Here is a 23,113-nt window from a genome sequence, read left to right on the forward strand (position 1 = left end):
CAGATATGATGGTTGGGTCATATTTCCAAGAGTTATAAAATTGGTCTTTATATGACCTGGTAAGGTGATGTCATGCCTAGCACACCTGGCCGGAGGACCTGCTGTTATAGTTTCCTTATTAGCAAGGTTAACCATTCTTCCCTGAGGAAATTATAAGACTTATTTTATAAGTTGATCCTGATGGATCCCTTATGTATCCATAGTCCGATCCTTACCTGTTGACCATGTCAATGCTATCTCGAAGCATGTCGGTGGTACTCCGATCATCAATAAGAACATTTGAAGCACAACGTTGAATTTTCTTTATCAATTATCCAAACACCGTTGTATGGGTAGTGTCATGAAGTTTCTCTCCCCTTACATAAAGGGCTTTCTACTTTATATCCTGTCATGCATATCATGCCTTACTTGTCCGTGAGTAGATATACCCATGGGATATGTGTTCTAACACGTTTTCCTTTCCATTGTTCTGTCTAATCTGATAATGATATATTCCTTTCCATTGTTTGGTTTAACCTCTCTAGTGATCTATAAGATCTAAGCAGTAAAATTATCTTGCTTACGAAAACAGCTCGGTGTACCACCTTATCAGTCAGACCCTGTTACTATTGTTGACGACATTCCGGTAACCACCGATGGACGAGAACTTTGCCTATTGGTCCGCCTCATTCAACGAGCAGGAAGATGGTTCACTTCATCCCTCGCCCTTGGTACCGACGTTGTTGCCGACATAACTGACAAGCTATTCTCTAGCATGCCTTGCCATCATGACCGTGCAAGATGTCACCACTCTTTCTACTTTGAACCCACATGGTGGGCCCATAACCCACAGTTCCACAGGATCAAAACCCGACTCTCTGGTAAACCCCATGCTGCCAAGGTTGTTCCTCATGCGTGGCCTCGTAAGTAATTTATGAGCCACCTTCTGAGAGATCATCAGTTCCGCTATCAGACACAATACTTATTCCCATTGCTCTGAACCCCTTTCACACTTTGTTTCAGGCAACGAACGATTGCCTATGCGCTTGAAACTTCTATTTTGCACCTTCTTACTTTGCTCACGATATTTTCTTAAGTTTCAATTCGAGAGTTGCTATCCGCCACCCTCCCCGATGTTATCGACCAGATAGACGACCTTGCAGAGGTCTGTTCTCCCGGAATGCCCACTCTTTATTCTTTCGTAAGTATGACGGAGTTCCTGAAGAAAGGATGCCGACTTCATCATGATGACCTAAAGCAGAGAAATGAAGACATCAATATATTTGACCAGCCACTTCGAGAAGAGCAAGCCAGGATGAGAAGACCTGCTAGATTCGTTACCAAACCTTCCCCCTTTCACTACCTCTTAAATCTCGGGACGAGATTTCTTGTAGTGGAGGAGAATTGTGACGCCCGGGTAATCAAGCTACAGTAACCCTCTGTTATGATGCCACGTCACCACAATAATTGTTGCTAATCTCGTGTTAGATTAGATCCGATCCAAATTCAACTTCGAATTAAAGTCGAGCAATAAAAGTTTTCAATTCTCAAAACTAAAATGTTCTTATTGTGACAAATAAATCATGGATAGTATTGGTGGAGAAATAGCATTTTTATAAAATAATTAATCACGCTGAAGTGATTAAAACAACAACAAAAACAATTAAGTGAATACCTTTTTCAATTAATAAATTTCTAAACTAATTTATTTCGGGGTAAAACATTTATGGCAGTGGGTGGTCCTCAAACATTAATTTAAGAGTTGTTATCATTTTTTTAAACTAAAAATAATGGGTATCTAAAATAAAACAGAACAGAAAAATAAAAATAAAAAGAAGAAAAGAAAACAGAACAAAAAGAAAGAAAGGAAAAGCCCCCCCTCCGCTGGGCCTCGGCCCAGCTGGCCACTAGGCTAGCCAGGCCGGCCCGGTCGGCGCCCCCATAACCCCTCCAAACCCTAACCCACGTCGCCCGTAACCCCCACTCATCCCTCGATCCACCTCGTCTGCCCACCCCGCCCCGAGTGGATCTGGATCGGGCGCAACCGACGCCCCTGACCCCGCCCGTCGCGCCTCTGCCTCGACCCCATCGCTGCCAGCTCGCCCCCGTCGACTATCTGCCTCGCCGGACCACCCCGAGCTCGCCTCACCCTCCCCTGCACCCACCTCCGCCGCCACTCCCGCGCCAGAACCCTCCCCGCCGGTGCCTCGCCGTACACGGCCACCCAACCACGCCCGCGCCCGGGGAACCGCCGCCAAGCCGCCTCCTCGTCGGAGAGGGACGGATCCCGGGGGCCATGTCACGGATTCGGCCTCCCTCGCCTTGCTCCCCTCGCCGGAGTCCCCTCGTCGACCGACGCCCTCTTCTCCGACACCGTCGGACGCCGCTGCTAACCTCGTCATCGATCCGCTCGACCTCGACCTCCTTCGGCTCCATCACGCATCCTGCCGCTTCCGCTTTGAGCTTCCGGCCCTCCGCGGCCTTTTCCCCTCCTCCCCGTGCCCTCCAGCACCGTTTGCCGCTAGCTCCATCGTAGTCACCGCCGTCCATCGCCCTCGACGCTGTTCCAGCCGCTCCTAGCTCTAGACGAAGGCATGTCTCGATGTGGCGCCTCGCGCTTATCCGTTTGGCACTCGGGGTTGCCCCTTTTGGTCACTGGAGCCGCCGGCTACGCGTGCGCTGTCGTCCTCTGAACTCACCGGCGGGCACGCCCGCACACACACACACACACACACACACACACACGTTCTAACAGTGGGTTGACCCACTGACGCGTGGGCCCGCCCGTTTTAACCATTCCCCTAACCACATACTTAGAACCTAATAAAACTGTTTTGTTGAATAACTGAAAATGACATGTGGCCCCTTTTCATTTAAAAGCCTGTTTAAGAATATCGAAGTCAATGACATGTGGCCCCACCTAATCTGTTAAATTAATTAAACTGTTAATTTTCAATGTCTCTATGACAACTGGGTCCCACCAGCTAGTTTGACCAGTCAACATTGACCTAGTCAATTGTTGACTGGACTATTGACTTTGACCCTGACCCCACCCGTCTTACACTGTGGCTGGCACTGCATTATGTGGCAGAAGTATTTACTGATTAAATTTGGAATATAAATAAATCCATAAATTGAATAAACCTTTGAAAATTAATATAAAATAAATTGTAGCTCGGATGGAAAAACTTTGTACATCAAAGTTGCTCACAACGACGAGACGAAACCAGATACGCAGCCCGTTCGTCCGCCACACACCCCTATCATATCGAACACGCAACTTCCCCCCTCCGGTTCATCTGTCCGGAAACGCAAAACACGGGGGATACTTTCCCGGATGTCCCCCCCTTCGCCGGTATCACCTCCTACTGCGTTAGGGCATACCTAGCACCGCGTATTGCCTTGTTATATTTTGTGATGCCATGTTTGCTCCATATTTACTATTTCTTCCCCCTTCTTCTTCTACGGTAGACCCTGAGACTGGCGTTGATGCGATTGAGTACGACTACGGTGTTGACGACCCCTCTCTCTTGCCAGAGCAACCAGGCAAGCCCCCCCCCCCTTGATCACCAGATATCGCCTATTCTTCTCTATACTGCTTGCATTAGAGTAGTGTAGCATGTTACTATTCGATTACTCCTATTCTGCTGCATAGCCTATCATTGTTGCTACAGTCATTGGTACCTTACCCGCAATCCTAAATGCTTAGTACAGGATGCTAGTTTATCATCATTGGCCCTACATTCTTGTCAGTCTGCCTTGCTATACTATCGGGCCGTGATCACTTGGGAGGTGATCACGGGTATATACTACACATATATACATATTATACAGATGGTGACTAAAGTCGGGTCAGCTCGTTGAGTACCCGCAAGTGATTCCGATGTGGGGGCTGGAAGGACAGGTGGCTCCATCCCGGGAGAGGTGGGCCTGGGTTCCCGACAGCCCCCGACTGTTACTTTGTGGCGGAGCGACAGGGCAGGTTGCGACCACCTAGGAGAGAGGTGGGCCTGGCCCTGTTCGGCGTTCGCGGTTACTTAACACGCTTAACGAGATCTTGGTATTTGATCTGAGTCTGGCTACTGGCCTATACGCACTAACCAACTACGTAGGAACAGTTATGGGCACTCAGCGTCGTGGTATCAGCCGAAGCCTTCGTGACATCAGCAACTGAGCGGCGCGCGCCGGATTGGAACTAAGCCTGCTCTTGTATTAAGGGGGCTAGTTCTGCTTCCGGCTGCGTACGCAACATGCAGGTGTGCTAAGGGCGATGGGCCCAGACCCCTGTGCGCTTAGGTTTAGACCGGCGTGCTGACCTCTCTGTTGTGCCTAGGTGGGACTGCGACGTGTTGATCTTCCGCGGCCGGGTATGACCCAGAAAAGTGTGTCCGGCCAAATGGGATCGAGCGTGTTGGGTTATGTGGTGCACCCCTGCAGGGAAGTTAATCTATTCGAATAGTCGTGATCTTCGGTAACAGGACGACTTGGAGTTGTACCTTGACCTTATGACAACTAGAACCGGATACTTAATAAAACACACCCTTCCAAGTGCCAGATACAACCCGGTGATCGCTCTCTAATAGGGCGACGAGGGGAGGATCGCCGGGTAGGATTATGCTATGCGATGCTACTTGGAGGACTTCATTCTACTCTCTTCTACATGCTGCAAGACGGAGGCTGCCAGAAGCGTAGTTTTCGATAGGACTAGCTATCCCCCTCTTATTCTGGCATTCTGCAGTTCAGTCCATCGATATTGCCTCTTTACACATATACCCATGCATATGTAGTGTAGATCCTTGCTTGCGAGTACTTTGGATGAGTACTCACGATTGCTTCTCTCCCTCTTTTTCCCCTTTCCATTCTACTTGGTTGTCGCAACCAGATGCTGGAGCCCAGGAGCCAGACATCACCGTCGACGACGACTCCTACTACACTGGAGGTGCCTACTACTACGTGCAGGCCGCTGTCGACGACCAGGAGTAGTTTAGGAGGATCCCAGGCAGGAGGCCTGCGCCTCTTTCGATCTGTATCCCAGTTTGTGCTAGCCTTCTTAAGGCAAATTTGTTTAACTTATGTCTGTACTCAGATATTGTTGCTTCCGCTGACTCGTCTATGATCGAGCACTTGTATTCGAGCCCTCGCGGCCCCTGGCTTGTATTATGATGCTTGTATGACTTATTTATGTTTTAGAGTTGTGTTGTGATATCTTCCCGTGAGTCCCTGATCTTGATCGTACATATTTGCGTGCATGATTAGTATACGATTGAATCGGGGGCGTCACACAGAGGGCCGGATGGCGCGCTCGGGGACTTCGTGAGCGAGCGTTGCCGGCGGTGTTGGCTTTCCGTGAAAAGAGCACCGCGTGCAGGCCATCGGCCACGTGCAGGCGTCCCGTCGTCGCTGGATCGCTGATGTGGGCGAGGGCGCTGCTCCACCGCGGGGGCGCGCAACCGTGTGGGTCAAGAGCGCCCCAGTGATTGCCATACGTGAGGGCCACAGGTGCTGCCGGTCTTTTCTCTCGTGACCTAATCGCTCAGGTTAGGGGAAAGTGCTGATAACGTGTGAAAGTAAAACGAGAGAGGAAGGAGCAAATGATGAAATAATTGTTTCATTGATTGAAGATTGGGGTATGCATACCCTCATTATAAGGCAGTTACAAAGGAGGCGGTTGCCGAAACATGGCCACCGACATAGCGTGGATTTACAACTAATTAATCTAATTAATTAATTCCTAACAGTCCCCCTAATCAATGCTCGGATGGAAAAACTTTGTACATCAAAGTTGCTCACAATTCCTAACAGTGGCTAGGATTCTAATAAGGACAAAAGATGCCAGTTACACTTAACTCTCTCAGTTGAGAAGGACACAATAGCTATGACACACAATGGGGACATGAAAAAGAAAGAACATTACCAACGGCAGTGGAAATAACCTGCTATGTGTATAAATATGTCATTTGGCACCGGAAGGATCAATAAACTTTGTCACCACTAGTAGCCCTACTTCAAGGTAGCCGGTGTGATCACATATCAAGTATAGGCCATGGATACAATAAATGCCGACGCATGCATGTTGAGTTGTCAGTTATCAGAGGCATTGCATGCGCGTGCATGAGCTTGATGCAGTGGCTCCAAGTGTAGATCCGATGGTTATTATAGACTAATCTAGTATATTCAAGGGTTAAAATAATTTGGATGATGTGGCTTAAGGAGAAGCTAGGGAATTTCTAGTAGTGGGGGTTAGCTATTTAGATATGGTTGGGGAAGTGAGCTTAGCTCCACTGGTTGGGGGAGTGCATGTACAAACCTAACACCTGGGTTCAAATCCTCACGGAGGCGAATTTAGGTTCCTATTTATTCTTGAGGACCAGACTTCTTAACCATCAAGTCCTTTTTGTTGGAGCTGCCCGAGTCGTCCCTGTGCGGCGGCTAGGAGGCCCCCAGATCCCGTTGCCCCCGACTCCCCCTCTCGTCCTCCTCGGTGCCCTCCCGCTCGTGAGGAGCTGGCGCGGGCCGGCACCCCCGAGCTGGAGCGTGGCGTGCGGCCGGACGTCACGGCGGGGGCTGGCGGCGCTCCGGCGATCCCATACCCCATGGCAGGCGACTTCAAGATCTGGGGCGCCACGGTCGCCAGGGACGGCGGCGGCGTGACCAGATCGGCGGCGGCGCGGCCGGATCTAAGCCCAGGCGTGAGCTTGGTCTCTGGGTCACGGTCGGCGCGATGGCGAGTGTGACACGTCGGCAGCTGGATGGATCTACGAGATTCCATCCTTATCTGGTCCTTGACAACTCAGGCAACTCTGGGAGAAACCCTAGATCTACATGGGAACGAGCGATGGCGGTGCTTTTGCATCGTAGTCCCTCTTCAGGGCATCGTTTTGGAGTTTGCTATGGTTGAAGGGACCAGCAAGGCCGGCGGCGTACGCCCGGTGGCGCAACTGCCGATGAAAATCGCGCCGACTACGGTCATGGCGGATGATGGCAGCGTCTTTGATGCCGTTTCCTTGTCGAGGCATCGTCGTTGCAGTTGGTGTCATCAGGCTCGGGATGCTCCGGGGGTAACCCTAGATCTGGGTCTCCCGGATCGGACATGATGGCGTTCTTAGTATCGCTTTCCCTCATGGGGGCATCGTTTTGAAGCAAGTGTGATGGCTGGAGGTGACAAGAGGAGGAGCGATGCTTCATCATACACATTGATGGTGCCGGATCTCGATGGCATGGCGCCCTGGAGATTAGGCGTCTGATGTGCGATGATGGACTCGCGCAGGAGGTCGACGCTGTCTGGCGTCGTGGTGGCGTCGGTGGTAGTTAGACCGGGCAAGGTCATGCAACAGTAATGCTCTGAAGATGGATTGGTGGAAGGTGGCTGTGGCGGCCTCATACCCGGCAGACGTCTTGGTTGAGGAGCACGCCAGACTGGTGGGTGCCCATACCCGGCAGACGTCTTGTTTGGGACCTCAGGTCTTAGATGTTAGATTTGGCTGCGAGGTCTGTTTGGTATTAGGCCCAGACTATCCGCGCCCCTTCATCAACTGGATAGGAGTAGCGACAGATGTTGCTTAGACGGTGGCTTTAGTCTTATTGTTGTATGACTTTGTAAGGTCTTGTGTTAATAATTAATAAAATGGTTATATGCATCGTCCAGATGCATAGACCGGGGGTCTTCATCCTTTTCTAATTTTTTTTAGATATGGTAGATTCCGGCGGATGACCCACCTTACGTATGAAAGTGGGTATGGTTTGTGAAAGGTTTGTATTTTACTTTATAAGGGGGCTTTTAGTAAAGAGGGTTTTATTCTTCTATGAATTGCATTGTGCTAATCTTTATGCTGGTAGAACCTAGTCTTAATCAACTCCATTAAACTCTTGCTTAGATCATGATAATTAGCAATAGACGATTGAGCAATGACTAAAATGACAAGGATGGTGATTTAAACATAGCGTATGCACGTCGTTGCAGTTTCTCTCTCCTCCAAGCACCTTTGCTACTGCCTGCTATGAGTAGACACATCATTCCGATGACTATACAAACCATTATTTTATTACCACATTACACTTGTTACATGATTGAAACAACTTAACCGCACAGTAAAACACATGTACGTACAGATGTACTGCACATTACCCATACTTATTTTTTTGTATCGACCACATTACCCATACTAGACATCGCGCGAGATACATAGTGCGCAAAGCGGTTGCAACTGATATCCGTATATACTCCTATACAGATCGTACGAGTAGTTGCAAATCATCAAAGTAGAGAAGCTCCTATTCCGCGCAGTCCGCCGGGAGGACGGGGGTGGCCCGGAGCAGCAGTGGCGACCGGCGGCGCACACCGAGTCCCGGTGCCTCCCCCATGTCAAGCTCGCTGACGCCCTCCGGCAGCGACCAGTCGAAGTGGTAGAGGAGGGAGACGAGGGCGAGCTCCATGCTGGCGAGGCCGTAGCTAATGCCGGGGCACATCCTCCGGCCGGCGCCGAACGTGGTGAACTCGTAGTGGCCAGGGGCGGAGCCAGAATTTTTTGTCATTGGGTTCACTCATAAACTCATTATAAAGATTTGGTATGCTATATTTAAGTGTAAAGTCTAATTTTACACAAGTTTAAGCAAGAGTATAGCACTAAAAATAACATACACATGCTATTACTTATCACAAATTGGGTTACATTGAAAGCTGAAGTGCAAGACATACCTGTTGGATGAAATTATAAATTGAGTTCCTTACATATTAAAAATAGAGTAATACCAAAAATACTTTGCAGCCCTGGTTGTAGCTTCTCATCTTCCTAAAAACATTAAAAAATGATAAGTTAGTTTGAGAAGTTTAAAAACAAGTATCATCATGCGAAAGAAGTTGTAAAGTCACTTAAATTTTAGAGTGTCCGCTTTCGATTTTCATCTACTTAAAAGGATCAAACACCAGATCATTACTAGTGGCAGAAAACATATCTTTCTCCGCATAGCAAATTAAACAATCACTGATGAGCCAATCATCAATTTTATTGTGCAATTTTTTTCTTCAGAACATTCGTAGGTGAAAAGCATCCATCCACAGATGTTGTGACAACAAACAGTATTATTACTAGCTTTAGAAGTTGATAGCCCAGAGGAAAAGTAATATCTTATTTGTCCGCATCATTAGTTTGGACTAAATCTAAGTTTAGTATCTCCAATTTCTCTTTGTGGATAATCCAAATTAGGCGGTAACATTTGAAGCCCCTTATATAGTTATAAATATATCTCATCTAGTTCCTTAGAATTTCTCGTGTACTCAATTTTTTTCCTGTAAATCAGATCATAAGGCAACTTGTCTTAATTAATTCCTCTTTGTATAGAATGCCTCACAAGACTACTTGGAGTCGTATTTGGTGCACTTTGCCTACCTCTAATGGATGACCTCAATCTAGTGATCAGTTTATATCTGAAAAATACTATCTTATGGCCTAGATCAATCAAAATACAGGGAATAGCAATTAGAAAACTACACCATGTTTAACGGAGAGGAGATCTGATGATGCGACTCAGTACCTTGAATTTTTGGTTTATATTAGGCGGCAAGGAGCCGCCCAGACCCACCCTTGTCGGCGGGGCTCATCGCCGTTGCCGCCCAGACCTACCCTTGTCCGTGGGGCTCGTCGCCGGCTGAGGAGATTGGGAGAGAGTCCACGAAGCAAACGGCGAAAGGTCGTGGTGCTGGCGGCTGCCTATGTACGCGTACATGTCTACAGGAAAATAGGAATACCTAGAAGGGTCACGAAGCCACGAACTTGCCTGGCAGGCTGTCACGGATGGAGTTCACTTTACGGGCTTTTGGGCTTCTTGCGTTGCATTGTAAGTTTAATGGGTTCAAGCCCTATTTTCCACTGGGTTCATGCAAGTATATATACGTATACATATACCCGGCCAGGAAAAGTCATTGGGTTCAACTGAACCCAACGCCATTACGCTGGCTCCGCCCCTGGTAGTGGCTGCCCATGAAATCGATGTCGCCCTTCTCGAACCGCTCCGGCTTGAATTCCTCGGGGGCGTCCCAGTACTTGGGGTCCTGGCCGATCGCCCACACGTTGACGAGGACGCGTGACTTGGCTGGGATCGTGTACCCGTCCACCTCGCACACGTCAATGCTCTCCCGGCCGACCAGCAGCGGGGCCGGCGGGTGCAGCCGGAGCGCCTCCTTCATCACTAGCTTTAGGTACCGGATGTCGGCTGCCTGCATGTCCCCCTCCGTCACCACTGCTTTCCCCCGGAACGCCTCCCGGACCTGCTCCTGGAGCTTCGCCATAACCTTTGGATTCCGAATCAGCTCCGACATGGTCCACTCCATCGCCGACCCGGACGTCCCCGTCCCAGCCGCCAGCGTGTCCTGCATGCTACAGTTAGCCAGTTCGGAACTAGAAGCGCGAGAAAGTAGAACAGAAAGTTCCTGTGGAGGTCTTACCAGAAGGAAGGCCTTGATTCTGGGTTTGTCGATAGGGAAGACGGAGTCGCCTTTCTCCTGCATGCCGATGAGCACGTCCACGAGGTTCTCATCGACGTTCTCTGCGCCAGTCTTGACATTCTCAGCGCGCGCGCACATCCTCTCCTCGATGACCTCCTCAAACACGGAGTCAATCGTCTTGTGGAGGCTCTCGAGGCTTCGCTTCATGCCCGTGACCCCGGCGAGCACCGAGCGCTTCCACGTCTGGAAGAGGTCCGGCAGACTGAAGCCGCTGGACAGGGCTATGCCGGTCCTCACACCAGCCAGGAGTTCCGGCATGTTCTTGATCCGCGTCTTCCCCCATGCTGCCCGCAACAGCATGGCGGTGGTCAGCTCGTGCAATATCAGGCTCAGGTTAACCGGCGTTGACGGCCCCGCCTTGCGGATCTGCTCCACTCGCACCATCACCTGCGAGCACACATAGTGATGATGTTTAGTACTCGTACATGGATATGCTGTCATGAGGAAATAACCCAGTCACCATACCTCCTCCTCCCTGACGTGGCGGAAGGAGAGCACGCGCCCGGTGCAGAGGAGCTCCGTGGTGTAGAGCTTCCGGGTCCTGGTACAGGAGTCGCCAGAGGGACTATAGATGAGGTTGTTAGAATTGTAGCCAACGATCTCGCCGACGAGTGGCTTGGGCCGGCTGCCCAAGTTGCTGTCGTGCGTCTTTAGCACCTCCCGTGCCATCTCCTTGGAGGACGCCACGACGAGCGGCGTCTCGCCGAGCTGCAGCATCATGAGGGGACCGTGAACGTTGGCCAGGTCCCGCAGCGCGCGGTGCGGCAGCACGTTCATGAGGTGGTGCAAGCTGCCGATGACCGGCAGCTTCCACGGTCTCGGCGGCGTCCTCCTGCTAGGCTTCTTGGCCAGCTTCAGCAGCTGTTGGAGCGCCAGGGCCACCAGCGAGACAAGGAGCAACTGGAAGTAGATGCCCTCCATCTGTCTAGGCTAGCTATGCTTTGGTGTGTGGTACCGTCGTGCTGGTAGAGGGGTTTATATAGCACAAGCGAGCCAATCAGCTAGGGCACGGGTTGGCAACCTCTGCGTCACGCTGGTGACTTTAGGGGCTTATATACGCACGCATATACGCCACTCCAAATGCAAATCACCTAGTAGTTTTTCTTTTTCAGTTTTGCTAGAACTCATTTAAATAAGATATAATTTGGTTTCATTCATATTTTATAGCCATTGGATGTGATGCTATAAGATGCGTGTGTGCTGACGTGGGTTGTATTTGTTTTCAAAGTGAATGAGACCCAATTATGTCTCATCTACTCCTAGATGAGTTCTAAGTACTCCCTTTCTTTTTTTACCGTTTGTCTATGTTTTACACCTGTTCATCATTGGTTTTGTATCAGTGTGTCTAATCTTCCTTCTATGTAATAGTTTGTAGTTTTTATGTCTCGGAGTTTTTGTTTCTCTTCTGGGCCTTTCGTGCGAAGTTTGAAGTGGGCAAGGAGGCCGGCCATACTTGGCAATCTTTTGGGCCTTTTATTTGTCATGTCTGGGCTTTCTAGTTCTCATGGTTATTTCTATTTGTATTTTTGTCTCACTTTTTTTTTGTATTTGTATTTTTCTTTTTTGTCAATCCTCTAGTCACATTAGCGGCCCCTAAAGTGTGATATACCGACCGTTAGTGATTTGAGAAAGCAGCCGCTAAACTCTTTAGCGCCTCTATTCACATTAGCCCCTAAAGCGCCATATAGCGTTAGTGATTTGAGGAAGGAGCCGCTAAACTGTTTAGCGCGCAATTTTAAACTATGTGTACAGCCCTAGCGCCTTAGGGTATCTTCTAAGAGGTTCGATAGCCGGGTGCGTCAAACCCCCTCCCCTAAATGCCTGGGCGGACAGCCTGGTCAATGATCGGTAAAAAAACCAACACAGACGGGTGCCTCAAACGGGCCTCAAACGCCCGAGTTGACTAGCACTCCTCATATCCAACCCAAATGTAGGACGAATATGAGGATGCTCAGGGGCATCCAGACTCGTCCACTATGTCGGACCCGACAGGCCTACCCCATCATAAATTGCATCAAATCCGCCCTCTCGACGTATCAGATCCATTTGCTCTCTCATCTTTTCTTTCTCCTCCGCGGCGGACGTCTCGTAGGTTCGCCGACACCCTCGCTCCACAGCCGTTCCGAGCCTCGGCGCTGGCAGCACCGGTACAACAGTCCTCTCTACCGTGCTCGCCGCCGCATACATCGTCGACGACCCGGACGCCACCACAGTACTTATGGAAACTATCTAGCTTCCCCTTGCGTTCTATGTGTTCGACACATTTTCCGACCTGGTTTTTTGTGATTTATTCGTAGGGAAAACAATGGATTCCGATGATTCGTCGGACAAGGAGTATGGGCCGACGGAGCTTGATGAAATGACTGAATATGAGTTCTTCGATTCGTCGGATTCAGACAAAGAAGTGGACATGATCATGCTCATGAGCATGCAAGAGGAAATGGACCGATAGGTGGAGAATATTCTCAACTTCAAGGTCTCAATCAAAGAGACAAGAGTGATCAATCAGGATAGGGTTTCCGGAGCACGACTAATTCATAAGGCCTACTTTGCTCCGGGCCCAACTTTCCCGCATGATCCATGGTTCCATCGCTGTTTTCGTATGTGCAAACCATTGTTTTGTGCGTTATGGAGGGAGTGGAGGCACAAAATGACTACTTGAATCTCACAAGGGATTGTTGTGGCCATCTTTCTTTCTCTCTAAGCAGAAATGCACGTTTGCTCCAAGGATGCTTGCACTTTGTACTGCCGCCGATGCCGTTGGTGAGATGGCCCGGATGGGGGAGAGCACATGCCTGAAGACTGCTATCAGGTTTGCCCGCATCATGGTGCAGGTGTTTGGAGCAGAGTATCTGAGAGACCAAATGTGCAGGACCCAGAAACATTATTAGCTATTGGAGAGGCCATAGGGTTTACAGGTTGCTCGGATCAATCAATTGCATGCATTGGCAATGGAAGAACTTCCCCAAAGGTTTGCGCGGAATGCATGAAGGTCACACCAAAGAGGCGACCATTATATTGGAAGAAGTAGCATCACATGACTTAGGGATTTGAAATGCTTTCTTTGGAATACTGGGTTCTCACAACGACATCAACGTGCTTCAATGATCTCCCGTGTTTAGGAGGCTTTGTAACGGGGAATCGCCGCCATGCAACTACACTGTCAACGGTCGTGACTACATCATGTGATACTATCTTGTTGATGGCATCGGGCGACATTTGTGAAGACTATATCTGAACCACAAGGTAACAAAGCCACTTTGCAGGGAGCAGTTAGGAATGATGTGGAGAGGGCATTTGGAGTGCTTCAACCTCGTTGGGGAATTTTTCGTGGAGCTGCAATGATGTGGAAATCATAAACTTAGTGGCAGCTGGCGACATGCTGTGTTATTTTGATTGTCGACGATGAGGGTGCATGATGGTGTAGCCCAAACCAATGATTTTGAAGCGCATGGAGAACAAGTTCAAATCTCAGAAGATCAAGATGAAAATCAGCTTATGAACTTTCTGCAAATGCATTAGAATCTTCGAGATCATCAGGTGCACACAGAGCTACTCAATGATCTTGTGGAGCATATGTGGACTCACAATGGAAACCAAAGAGCTAATGTTTGAGTTGTGCACTTAAAATAAATTTTATGTAAAAACTATGTATTTTCGCTACCAACATTTGTTATTTACGTGCTACATTTGCATGTATGATGGATGTGTATGGATTTGCATATATTTGAGAGTCTGTATTTGAGGTATGTGACTGTCGGGCACGATATATGAGGGACGGTCCAGCTACTTTCGCGGGCGTGCCCGGGCGCATTCGCGGACGTATGGGGGGGATTTCCCAAGTCTGATTGTAGATGCTCTAAACGGACCCTCAAACCTCCACTATATGTTTGGACCACGTTTGATATCCATTGTGGACCCTTATATGTCCTCTTAGCAGTCTGGACATAAGAATTTGGTATCCTAGCAACAAACTTGAGGGGCTTTGCGGAAGTCTGGACATGCACTTGAGAACCACAAAGTCTTTGTGTGGTCCTCCTCTATTTTCTCTCTTCACATGCATGGTGGCCCCTCCTCTCCTCTTCCCAATCGGACACCACACCACAAGATCTCACCACATGCATGGCCCCCCTCCAGTCTTTCTCTCTCTCTCTCTCTCTCTCTCTCTCTCTCTCTCTCTCTCTCCTCAACTAGATTAGTTTTTGAATAGCATTTTATCTTTCACATGAAGTCCGCGGACCACGTCCGAACATAAAAACAGAAATTTACGGTGTCCATTTGCGGGTTAGTATTGGAGATGCCCTTAGATAGGTCGGACCCAAACCTCATGTCGGACAACGGACACCCTTTTCTTATATTTATTTATTCTTTCCTTGTCTGGACTCAGAGTTTGATGGAATGTACGCACCATTCTATCGGATGACATAAAATTTTCGAATGAGGTATTGAGGTGGATAAAACTAAAGTTGATGCAATTTAGAAAATGCCATGCCCTAAAGATATTAAAGGTATTCGTAGTTTTCTTGGTCATGCTGGTTTCTATAGGAGGTTTATGAAAGACTTCTCTAAAATTTCTAGGCCTCTTACAAATCTTTTACAAAAGGATGTTCCATTTGTTTTTGATGATGATTGTGTACAAGTATTTGAAACACTTAAGAAAGCCTTAACTTCTGCACCTATTGTTCAACCACCTGATTGGAACTTGCCTTTTGAAATTATGTGTGATGCTAGTGATTATGCTATTGGTGTTGTTCTAGGATAGAGAGTTGATAAGAAATTAAATGTTATCTAGTATGCTAGTAAAACTCTAGACAGTGGCCAAAGAAATTATGCTACTACTGAAAAACAATTTTTTGTAGTTGTGTTTGCTTGTGATAAATTCAGGTCTTACATTGTTGATTCCAAAGTAATTGTTCATATCGATCATGTTGCTATAAAATATCTTATGGAAAAGAAAGATGCTAAAGCTAGACTAATTAAATGAGTTCTTTTACTACAAGAATTTGATTTACATATTATTGATAAAAAAGGAGTAGAGAACCCCGTAGCTGATAACTTGTCTAGGTTAGAAAATATTCTTGATGACCCACTACCTATTGATAATAGCTTTCCAGATGAACAACTAGCTACAATAAATGTTTCTCATAACACTCCTTGGTATGCTGACTATGCTAATTACATTATTGCTAAATATATACCACCTAGTTTCACATATCAATAAAAGAAAAAAAATCTTCTATGATTTAAGACATTACTTTTGGGATGACCCACATATTTATAAGGAAGGAGTAGAAGGTATTATTAGAAATTGTGTACATGAGCATGAACAGGAACAAATCCTGCAGAAATGTCACTCCGAAGCTTATGGAGGACATCATGCGGGAGATAGAACTGCTCACAAGGTATTGCAATCTGGTTTTTATTGGCCTACTCTCTTCAAGGATGCCTGTAATTTTGTTTTATCTTGTGATGAATGTCAAAGAATTGGTAATATCGGTGTAAGGGCATCTTCTACCTTAAGGTTTTGGTGATGATGAAAACACTCGTGTGGACTAATCGTGCGTCCTAGTTTTCTCAGGTACACATTGTGCAGCGCAAGACGGTTAGGCCTTCCCTCTATGCGGAAAAGATCGAAGATGGAGTTCCCGACGTTTTATTCCTTGGGTCGTAGGATATCCGTACTTTTAAGAGGGAATCCCCATCGGATGGTATTGGGTGAATCATTTCACGTACACGTTCTCTGCACCCACCAGACACCCTCCATTCGAGAAGAGAGGGGTTCCCCAAAGTTCTCTGTTTTGTGTATTTCTGCCCATGGCGGTAGTACCACTCCATTGAGCGGTTGTACTGTTGGCCGGTAGTTTCAGTCTTACCACCGCCCCAAGTACTGCTCAGGGGTGACTCCCTTCTGTACCAGGTATGGTGGTAGACCGACAGTGGAACAGAAGTTCCGATTTATCTTGACAAACCGGTACTACCGGTGTTCAGGGCGGTAGTACCGCCCCGGACTCCACTACTCAGGAACTGCTGGCCCAGCGGTAGCTCCGGCCCAACCACCGCTCTAACTACCGGCCTAGGGTGATTTCCTTCTGTGGTGAGGCGGTAGTCGGGCGGTGGTGGGACGGTAGTTCCGGTATGTTTTGATATACCGGTACTACCGGTTCTCTCTCTGGAAGTACCGCTCTGGTGCCCTAGCAGGGGTTTCCCGCATTCACCGGTTGTACCAGTGACACTTGCGGAAGTACCGCTCCTATGTATTTCTGTGCATAACGGTTGGATCCGAGGGGACCCTATTTAAGGAGGTGCTTCTCCTACCTCCCACCTATCTCTTGCCCCTCTCTCTCCTCCATTAATGCCCACAAAGCTTTCTTGCCCGATCTATCTCTCTAGCCACTCAAACTTGTTGATTTGCTAGGGATTGAAGGAGGAGACCTAGATCTACACTCTCACCAAAGGAAACTTGATTCCCCCATACTTTCTTGTGTGGATTTTGTTACTCTTAGGTGCTTGGGCACCCTTGTCGGAAGAGGTCACTTCGGAGCGACATTCCATTGTAGTGAAGCTCCGGGGTTTCGTTGGAAGCCTCCAATTAAGTTGTGGAGAGAGCCCAACCTTGTGTGTAAAGGTCCGGTTGCCGCCCTCAAGGGCTCCAATAGTGGAATCACGACATCTCGCATTGTGTGAGGGCGTGAGAAGAATACGGTGGCCCTAGTGGCTTCTTGGGGAGCATTGTGCCTCCACACCACTCCAACGGAGACGTACTTCCCTTCAAAGGGAAGGAACTTCGGTAACACATCCTCGTCTCCATCGGTTCCACTCTTGGTTATCTCTCACCTTTAATTGTGCAAGTTTTATTGTGTCATATCCTTCACTTGCTTGTGTGCTTATTGTTGTTGCATCATATAGGTTGCTCACCTAGTTGCTTATCTAGACAACCTACTTTGATGCAAAGTTTAATTTGGTAAATAAAAGCTAAAAATTGTTAGTTGCTGATGTCTACTACACAACCTTCTTCTTATAGATGTTGTTGGGCCTCCAAGTGCAGAGGTTTGTAGGATAGTAGCAAATTTCCCTCAAGTGGATGACCTAAGGTTTATCAATCCGTAGGAGGCGTAGGATGACGATGGTCTCTCTCAAACAACCCTGCAACCAAATAACAAAGAGTCTCTTGTGTCCCCAACACACCCAATACAATGGTAAATTGTATAGGTGCACTAGTTCGGCGAAGAGATGGTGATACAAGTGCGATATGGATAGTAGATATGGGTATGTGTAAGATGAAATTATAAAAACAGAAAGGTAACTAATGATAAAAGTGAGCGTAAACGGTATTGCAATGGTAGGAAACAAGGCATAGGGTTCATACTTTCACTAGTGCAAGTTCTCTCAACAATAATAACATAATTGGATCATATAACTATCCCTCAACATGCAACAAAGAGTCACTCCAAAGCCACTAATAGCGGAGAACAAACGAAGAGATTATGGTAGGGTACGAAACCACCTCAAAGTCATCCTTTCTGTTCTATCTATTCAAGAGTCCGTAGTTAAATAACATGAAGCTATTCTTTCCGTTCAATCTATCATAGAGTTCATACTAGAATAACACCTTAAGACACAAATCAACCAAAACCCTAATGTCACCTAGATACTCCATTGTCACCTCAAGTATCCGTGGGCATGATTATACGATATGCATCACACAATCTCAGATTCATCTATTCAACCAACACAAAGTACTTCAAAGAGTGCCCCAAAGTTTCTACCAGAGAGTCAAGACAAAAACATTTGCCAACCCCTATGCATAGGTTCATGGGCGGTACCCGCAAGTTGATCACCAAAACATACATCAAGTGGATCACGTGATATCCCATTGTCACCACAGATAAGCATGGCAAGACATACATCAAGTGTTCTCAAATCCTTAAAGACTCAATCCGATAAGATAACTTCAAAAGAAAAACTCAATTCATCACAAGAGAGTAGAGGGGGAGAAACATCATAAGATCCAACTATAATAGCAAAGCTCGCGATACATCAAGATCGTGCCATAGAGAGAACATGAGAGAGATCAAACACATAGCTACTGGTACATACCCTCAGCCCCGAGGGTGAACTACTCCCTCCTCGTCATGGAGAGCGCCGTGATGATGAAGATGGCCACCGGTGAGAGATCCCCCCTCCGGCAGGGTGCCGGAATGGGCTCCCGAGAGGTTTTTGGTGTCTACAGAGGCTTGCGGCGGCGGAACTCCCGATCTATTGTGTTCTTCGATGCTTTTAGGGTATATGGGAATATATAGGCGAAAGAAGTCGGTCGAGGGAGCCTCGAGGAGCCCACGAGACAGGGGGCACGCCCAGGGGAGTGGGCGTGCCCCCCACCCTCGTGGCCACCTCGAAGCTTCCTTTACTTCAACTCCAAGTCTCCTGGATAATATCCGTTCCAAAAATAATGCTCCCAAAGGTTTCATTCCATTTGGACTCCGTTTGATATTCCTTTTCTTCGAAATACTAAAACAAGCAATAAAACAACAATATGGTCTGGGCCTCCGGTTAATAGGTTAGTCCCAAAAGTAATATAAAAGTGTATAATAAAGCCCGTAATCATTCAAAACAGATAATAAAATAGCATGAATGCTTCATAAATTATAGATACGTTGGAGACGTATCAGCATCCCCAAGCTCAATTCCTGCTCGTCCTCGAGTAGGTAAATGATAAAAGAAAGAATTTATGAAGTGTGAATGCTAGAAGGTGCACAAGTTTGATCAATCATAATTTCAATCACCTTTTCTAGCATGATTATATGTCATAATAGTAGTTCATCTCATAAAACTTCTCAAGATCAAGTAACAAGCTATTCACATGTTAAAGCATAGACCATAAACTTTCTTGAAAACTAGCAAACTTCATTCTTAGTCATCAAACAATTACAATTCATCTTATTTTCAGGAAGGGTCTATGTCAGAGCTTTGATTTAGCAAACTCCACATACGCAACTATCATATAGTCTTCTACAATTGCTAACACTCACACAATACTAATGGTTATGGAGTTTTTATCGTACAGTGAGAAAGATAGGGGCTTATAGTGTTGCCTCCCAACGTATTCACCTTTGGGTGATGTCAACAATAATAGTTCATGCTAACTTACATCCAATTGGATATATATATCAGGATCTTTCCAACACGAGGTGCTTGCCAAAGGATAAAATGAAAAAGGGAAAGGTGAAGATCACCTTGACTCTTGCATAAAGTAAAAGACATAAAGTAAAAGATAGGCCCTTCGCAGGTGGAAGCAGAGGTTGTCATGCACTTTTATGGTTGGATGCACAAAATCTTAATGCAAAAGAACGCCACTTTATATTGCCACTTGTATATGGACCTTTATTATGTAGTCCATCGCTTTTATTGCTTCCATAACGAGATCATATAAAGCTTATTTTCTTCACACTAATAGATCATACATATTTAGAGAGCAACTTTTATTGCTTGCACCGATGATAACTTACTTGAAGGATCTTACTCAATCCATAGGTAGGTATAGTGGACTCTCATGGCAAAACTGGGTTTAAGGATATTTGGAAGCACAAGTAGTATCTCTACTTGGTGCAAGGAATTTGGCTAGCATGAGGGGGAAAGGCAAGCTCAACATGTTTGAATGATCCATGACAATATACTTTAACTGAGATGTGAGAAAACATAACCCATTACGTTGTCTTCCTTGTCCAACATCAACTCTTTAGCATGTCATACTTAATGAGTGCTCACAATTATAAAAGATGTCTAAGATAGTATATTTATATGTGAAATCTCTCTTCCTTCAATATTATTTCATGAATTGTTCAAATGACCAATACAATGCTTGCTAACCTTCAATAAATTTACAATCTCTACTTCTTAGATGTGAAGTCATTACTCTCAATGGGATAAGCAAATTAGACATATAAATTTAAGATTTATGACATTCAACTCATTCAACCATTTACTCATAGGATATAAGTTAAGAACACAAGTAAATGACAAACTACTCCAAAAAGATATAAGTGAAGATCAACGAGTAGCTAAATAATTATGTAGCTATATGAAGACTCTCTCTCATTAAAGAATTTCAGATCTTGGTATTTTATTCAAACAACAAGCAAAACAAAATAAAATGACATTGCAAGGATACCACAACTCATGTAAAGAAGCAAAAACTTAGGCTCAACCGATACTAACCGATAGTTGTTGAAGAAGAAAGGTGGGATGCCTAAAGGGGCACCCCCAAGCTTAGATGCTTGAGACTTCTTGAAATATTATCTTGGGGTGCCTTGGGAATCCACAAGCTTGAACTTTTGTGTCTCCTTAATTCATCTCATATCATGGTTTCTCTCTTTATCAAAAGCTTCATCCATACCAAACTCAACAAGAACTCATGAGATAGGTTATTATAAACCAATGCAAAACCTTATCATTTTCTACTTTTACAAATCACTAAAATTATTATTCAACATTGCATACTAAATGCCTCTGCATATTTAACACTACTATCCTCAAATAGAATCATTAAACAAGCAAACATATGCAAACAATGCAACCATAACAGCAATCTGCCAAAGCAGTATAGTCTGTAAAGAATGCAAGATTCATCATACTTACCTAACTCCAAAAATTATGAGAAAAATACTATGCTGTATAATATTTATCATATCCCAATATGCAAAAAGTTTCAACATTATACCATTCTCTGAATTTTCTAGAGAATTTTTGCAACAGCGGTAAACTTTCTGTTTTCAAACAGCAACATGTATACTAGCAAAATAAGCATGGTAAAGGCTATCCTTGACATTTTTATTGAAAATAAAGATGCAAAAGATTATTCTAAATAACAGAAATAAAATACTAACAAAATAAAACGACGCTCCAAGAAAAACACATATCATGTGGTGAATAAAAATATAGCTCCAAGTAAAATTACCGATGAACGAAGACGAAAGAGGAGATGCCATCCGGGGCATCCCCAAGCTTAGGCTCTTGGTTGTCCTTGAATATTGCCTTGGGGTACCTTGGGCACCCCCAAGCTTAGGTTCTTGCCACTCCTTATTCCATAGTCCATCGAATCTTTACCCAAAACTTGAAAACTTCACAACACAAAACTCAACAGAAAACTCGTAAGCCCCGTTAGTATAAGAAAATTAAACCACCACTTAGGTACTGTAATGAGCTCATTCTAAATTCATATTTGTGTAATATCTACTGTATTCCAACTTCTCTATGGTTGATACCCTCCGATACTACTCATAGATTCATCAAAATAAGCAAACAACACATAGAAAACAGAATCCGTCAAAAACAGAACAGTCTGTAGTAATCTGTATCAAAATTATACTTCTGGAACTCCAAAAATCCTACAAAATTAGAAAGTCGTGAGAAATTTGTCTATTGATCTACAGCAAAAAGAATCAACGCAAAATCAGGTTTCTTTGAATTAACAAAACTAATTTACTGGGTGTAAAAGTTTCTGATTCTCCGCAGGATCAACACAAGTATCACCGTAAGCTATCCTAAAGGTCTTACTTGGCACTTTATTGAAACAAAAACTATAAAACATGATTAATACAGTAGCATAATCATGCGGACACACAAAACAGTAAAGGTAAATATTGGTAGTCTCCCAACAAGCGCTTTTCTTTAATGCATTTTCTAGCTAGGCATAATGATGACAATGATGCTCACATAAAAGATAATAATTGAAACATAATGGGAGCATCATGAAGCATATGACTAGCAAATTTAAGTCTAACCCACTTCCTATGCATAGGGATTTTGTGAGCAAACAACTTATGGGAACAATAATCAACTAGCATAGGAAGGTAACACAAGCATAGCTTCAAGATTTTAAGCACATAGAGAGGAAACTTGACATTATTGCAATTCCTACAAGCATATGTTCCTCCATCATAATGATTTTCAGTAGCATCATGAATGAATTCAACAATATAACCAACACCTAAAGCATTCTTTTCATGATCTACAAGCATAGAATTTTTATTACTCTCCACATAAGCAAAATTCTTCTCATTCGGAATAGTGGGAGTATCATAAACGACTTGAATACTATAAATTGTTTCCACATTAAAAGAGTAATGTTCAGAAAAAGGGTAATCATAATCATGACAAGTTTTATAAATATAATCATCACTACTTTTTATAGCATAAGTTTCATCACAATAATCATCATAAGTAGCAACTTCGTTCTCATCATAATCGATTGAAACCTCTCCCAAGATAGTGGAATCATCACTAAATAAAGTTGACACTCTTCCAAATCCACTTTCATATTCATCACAATAAGATTCAACATCTTCCAAAATAGGGGGATCACTACTTCCTAAAGTTGACACTCTTCCAAACCCACTTTCATCAATATAATCATCATAGGTAAGAGGCATGCTATCATCATAACAACTTTGCATATCAAAACTTGGGTGGCTAAAAATATCATCTTCATTAAACATAGCATCCCCAAGCTTGGGCCTTTTCATATCATAAGCATAATCACTCTCATCATTAATAGTATGGATAGCACCAATATTATAGCAATTATCATCATCACAATGAGTAGTAGGAGCAACATCATTTGGGAGGGATACCTTT

At 45.4% G+C, this 23,113-nt stretch overlaps 1 protein-coding gene across 1 annotated transcript; it reads right to left on the reverse strand.

Moving 5' to 3' along the window:
• Positions 1–8,250: 8,250 nt before the first annotated feature.
• LOC119367825 (premnaspirodiene oxygenase-like) lies at positions 8,251–11,401 on the reverse strand. The gene is made up of 4 exons (XM_037633222.1): positions 11,137–11,401; positions 10,946–11,028; positions 9,952–10,867; positions 8,251–8,483 (listed from the first exon to the last, which is right to left on the reverse strand). The coding sequence occupies exons 1-4, from the start codon at positions 11,399–11,401 to the stop codon at positions 8,251–8,253; spliced, it is 1,497 nt and encodes a 498-aa protein (XP_037489119.1).
• Positions 11,402–23,113: the final 11,712 nt, after the last annotated feature.

This window comes from Triticum dicoccoides, chromosome 2B (genome assembly GCF_002162155.2).
Source record: "Triticum dicoccoides isolate Atlit2015 ecotype Zavitan chromosome 2B, WEW_v2.0, whole genome shotgun sequence".
Classification (NCBI taxonomy): Eukaryota; Viridiplantae; Streptophyta; class Magnoliopsida; order Poales; family Poaceae; genus Triticum; species Triticum dicoccoides.

Coding starts and splice junctions, on each gene's coding strand:
- LOC119367825 (XM_037633222.1), bottom strand. CDS start 11,401: ATGGAGGGCATCTACTTCCAGTTGCTCCTTGTCTCGCTGGTGGCCCTG. Junction 11,029..11,136: donor CAAGGAGATGGCACGGGAGG/TGCTAAAGACGC, acceptor CTGGCGACTCCT/GTACCAGGACCCGGAAGCTC. Junction 10,868..10,945: donor GCCACGTCAGGGAGGAGGAG/GTATGGTGACTG, acceptor GTGTGCTCGCAG/GTGATGGTGCGAGTGGAGCA.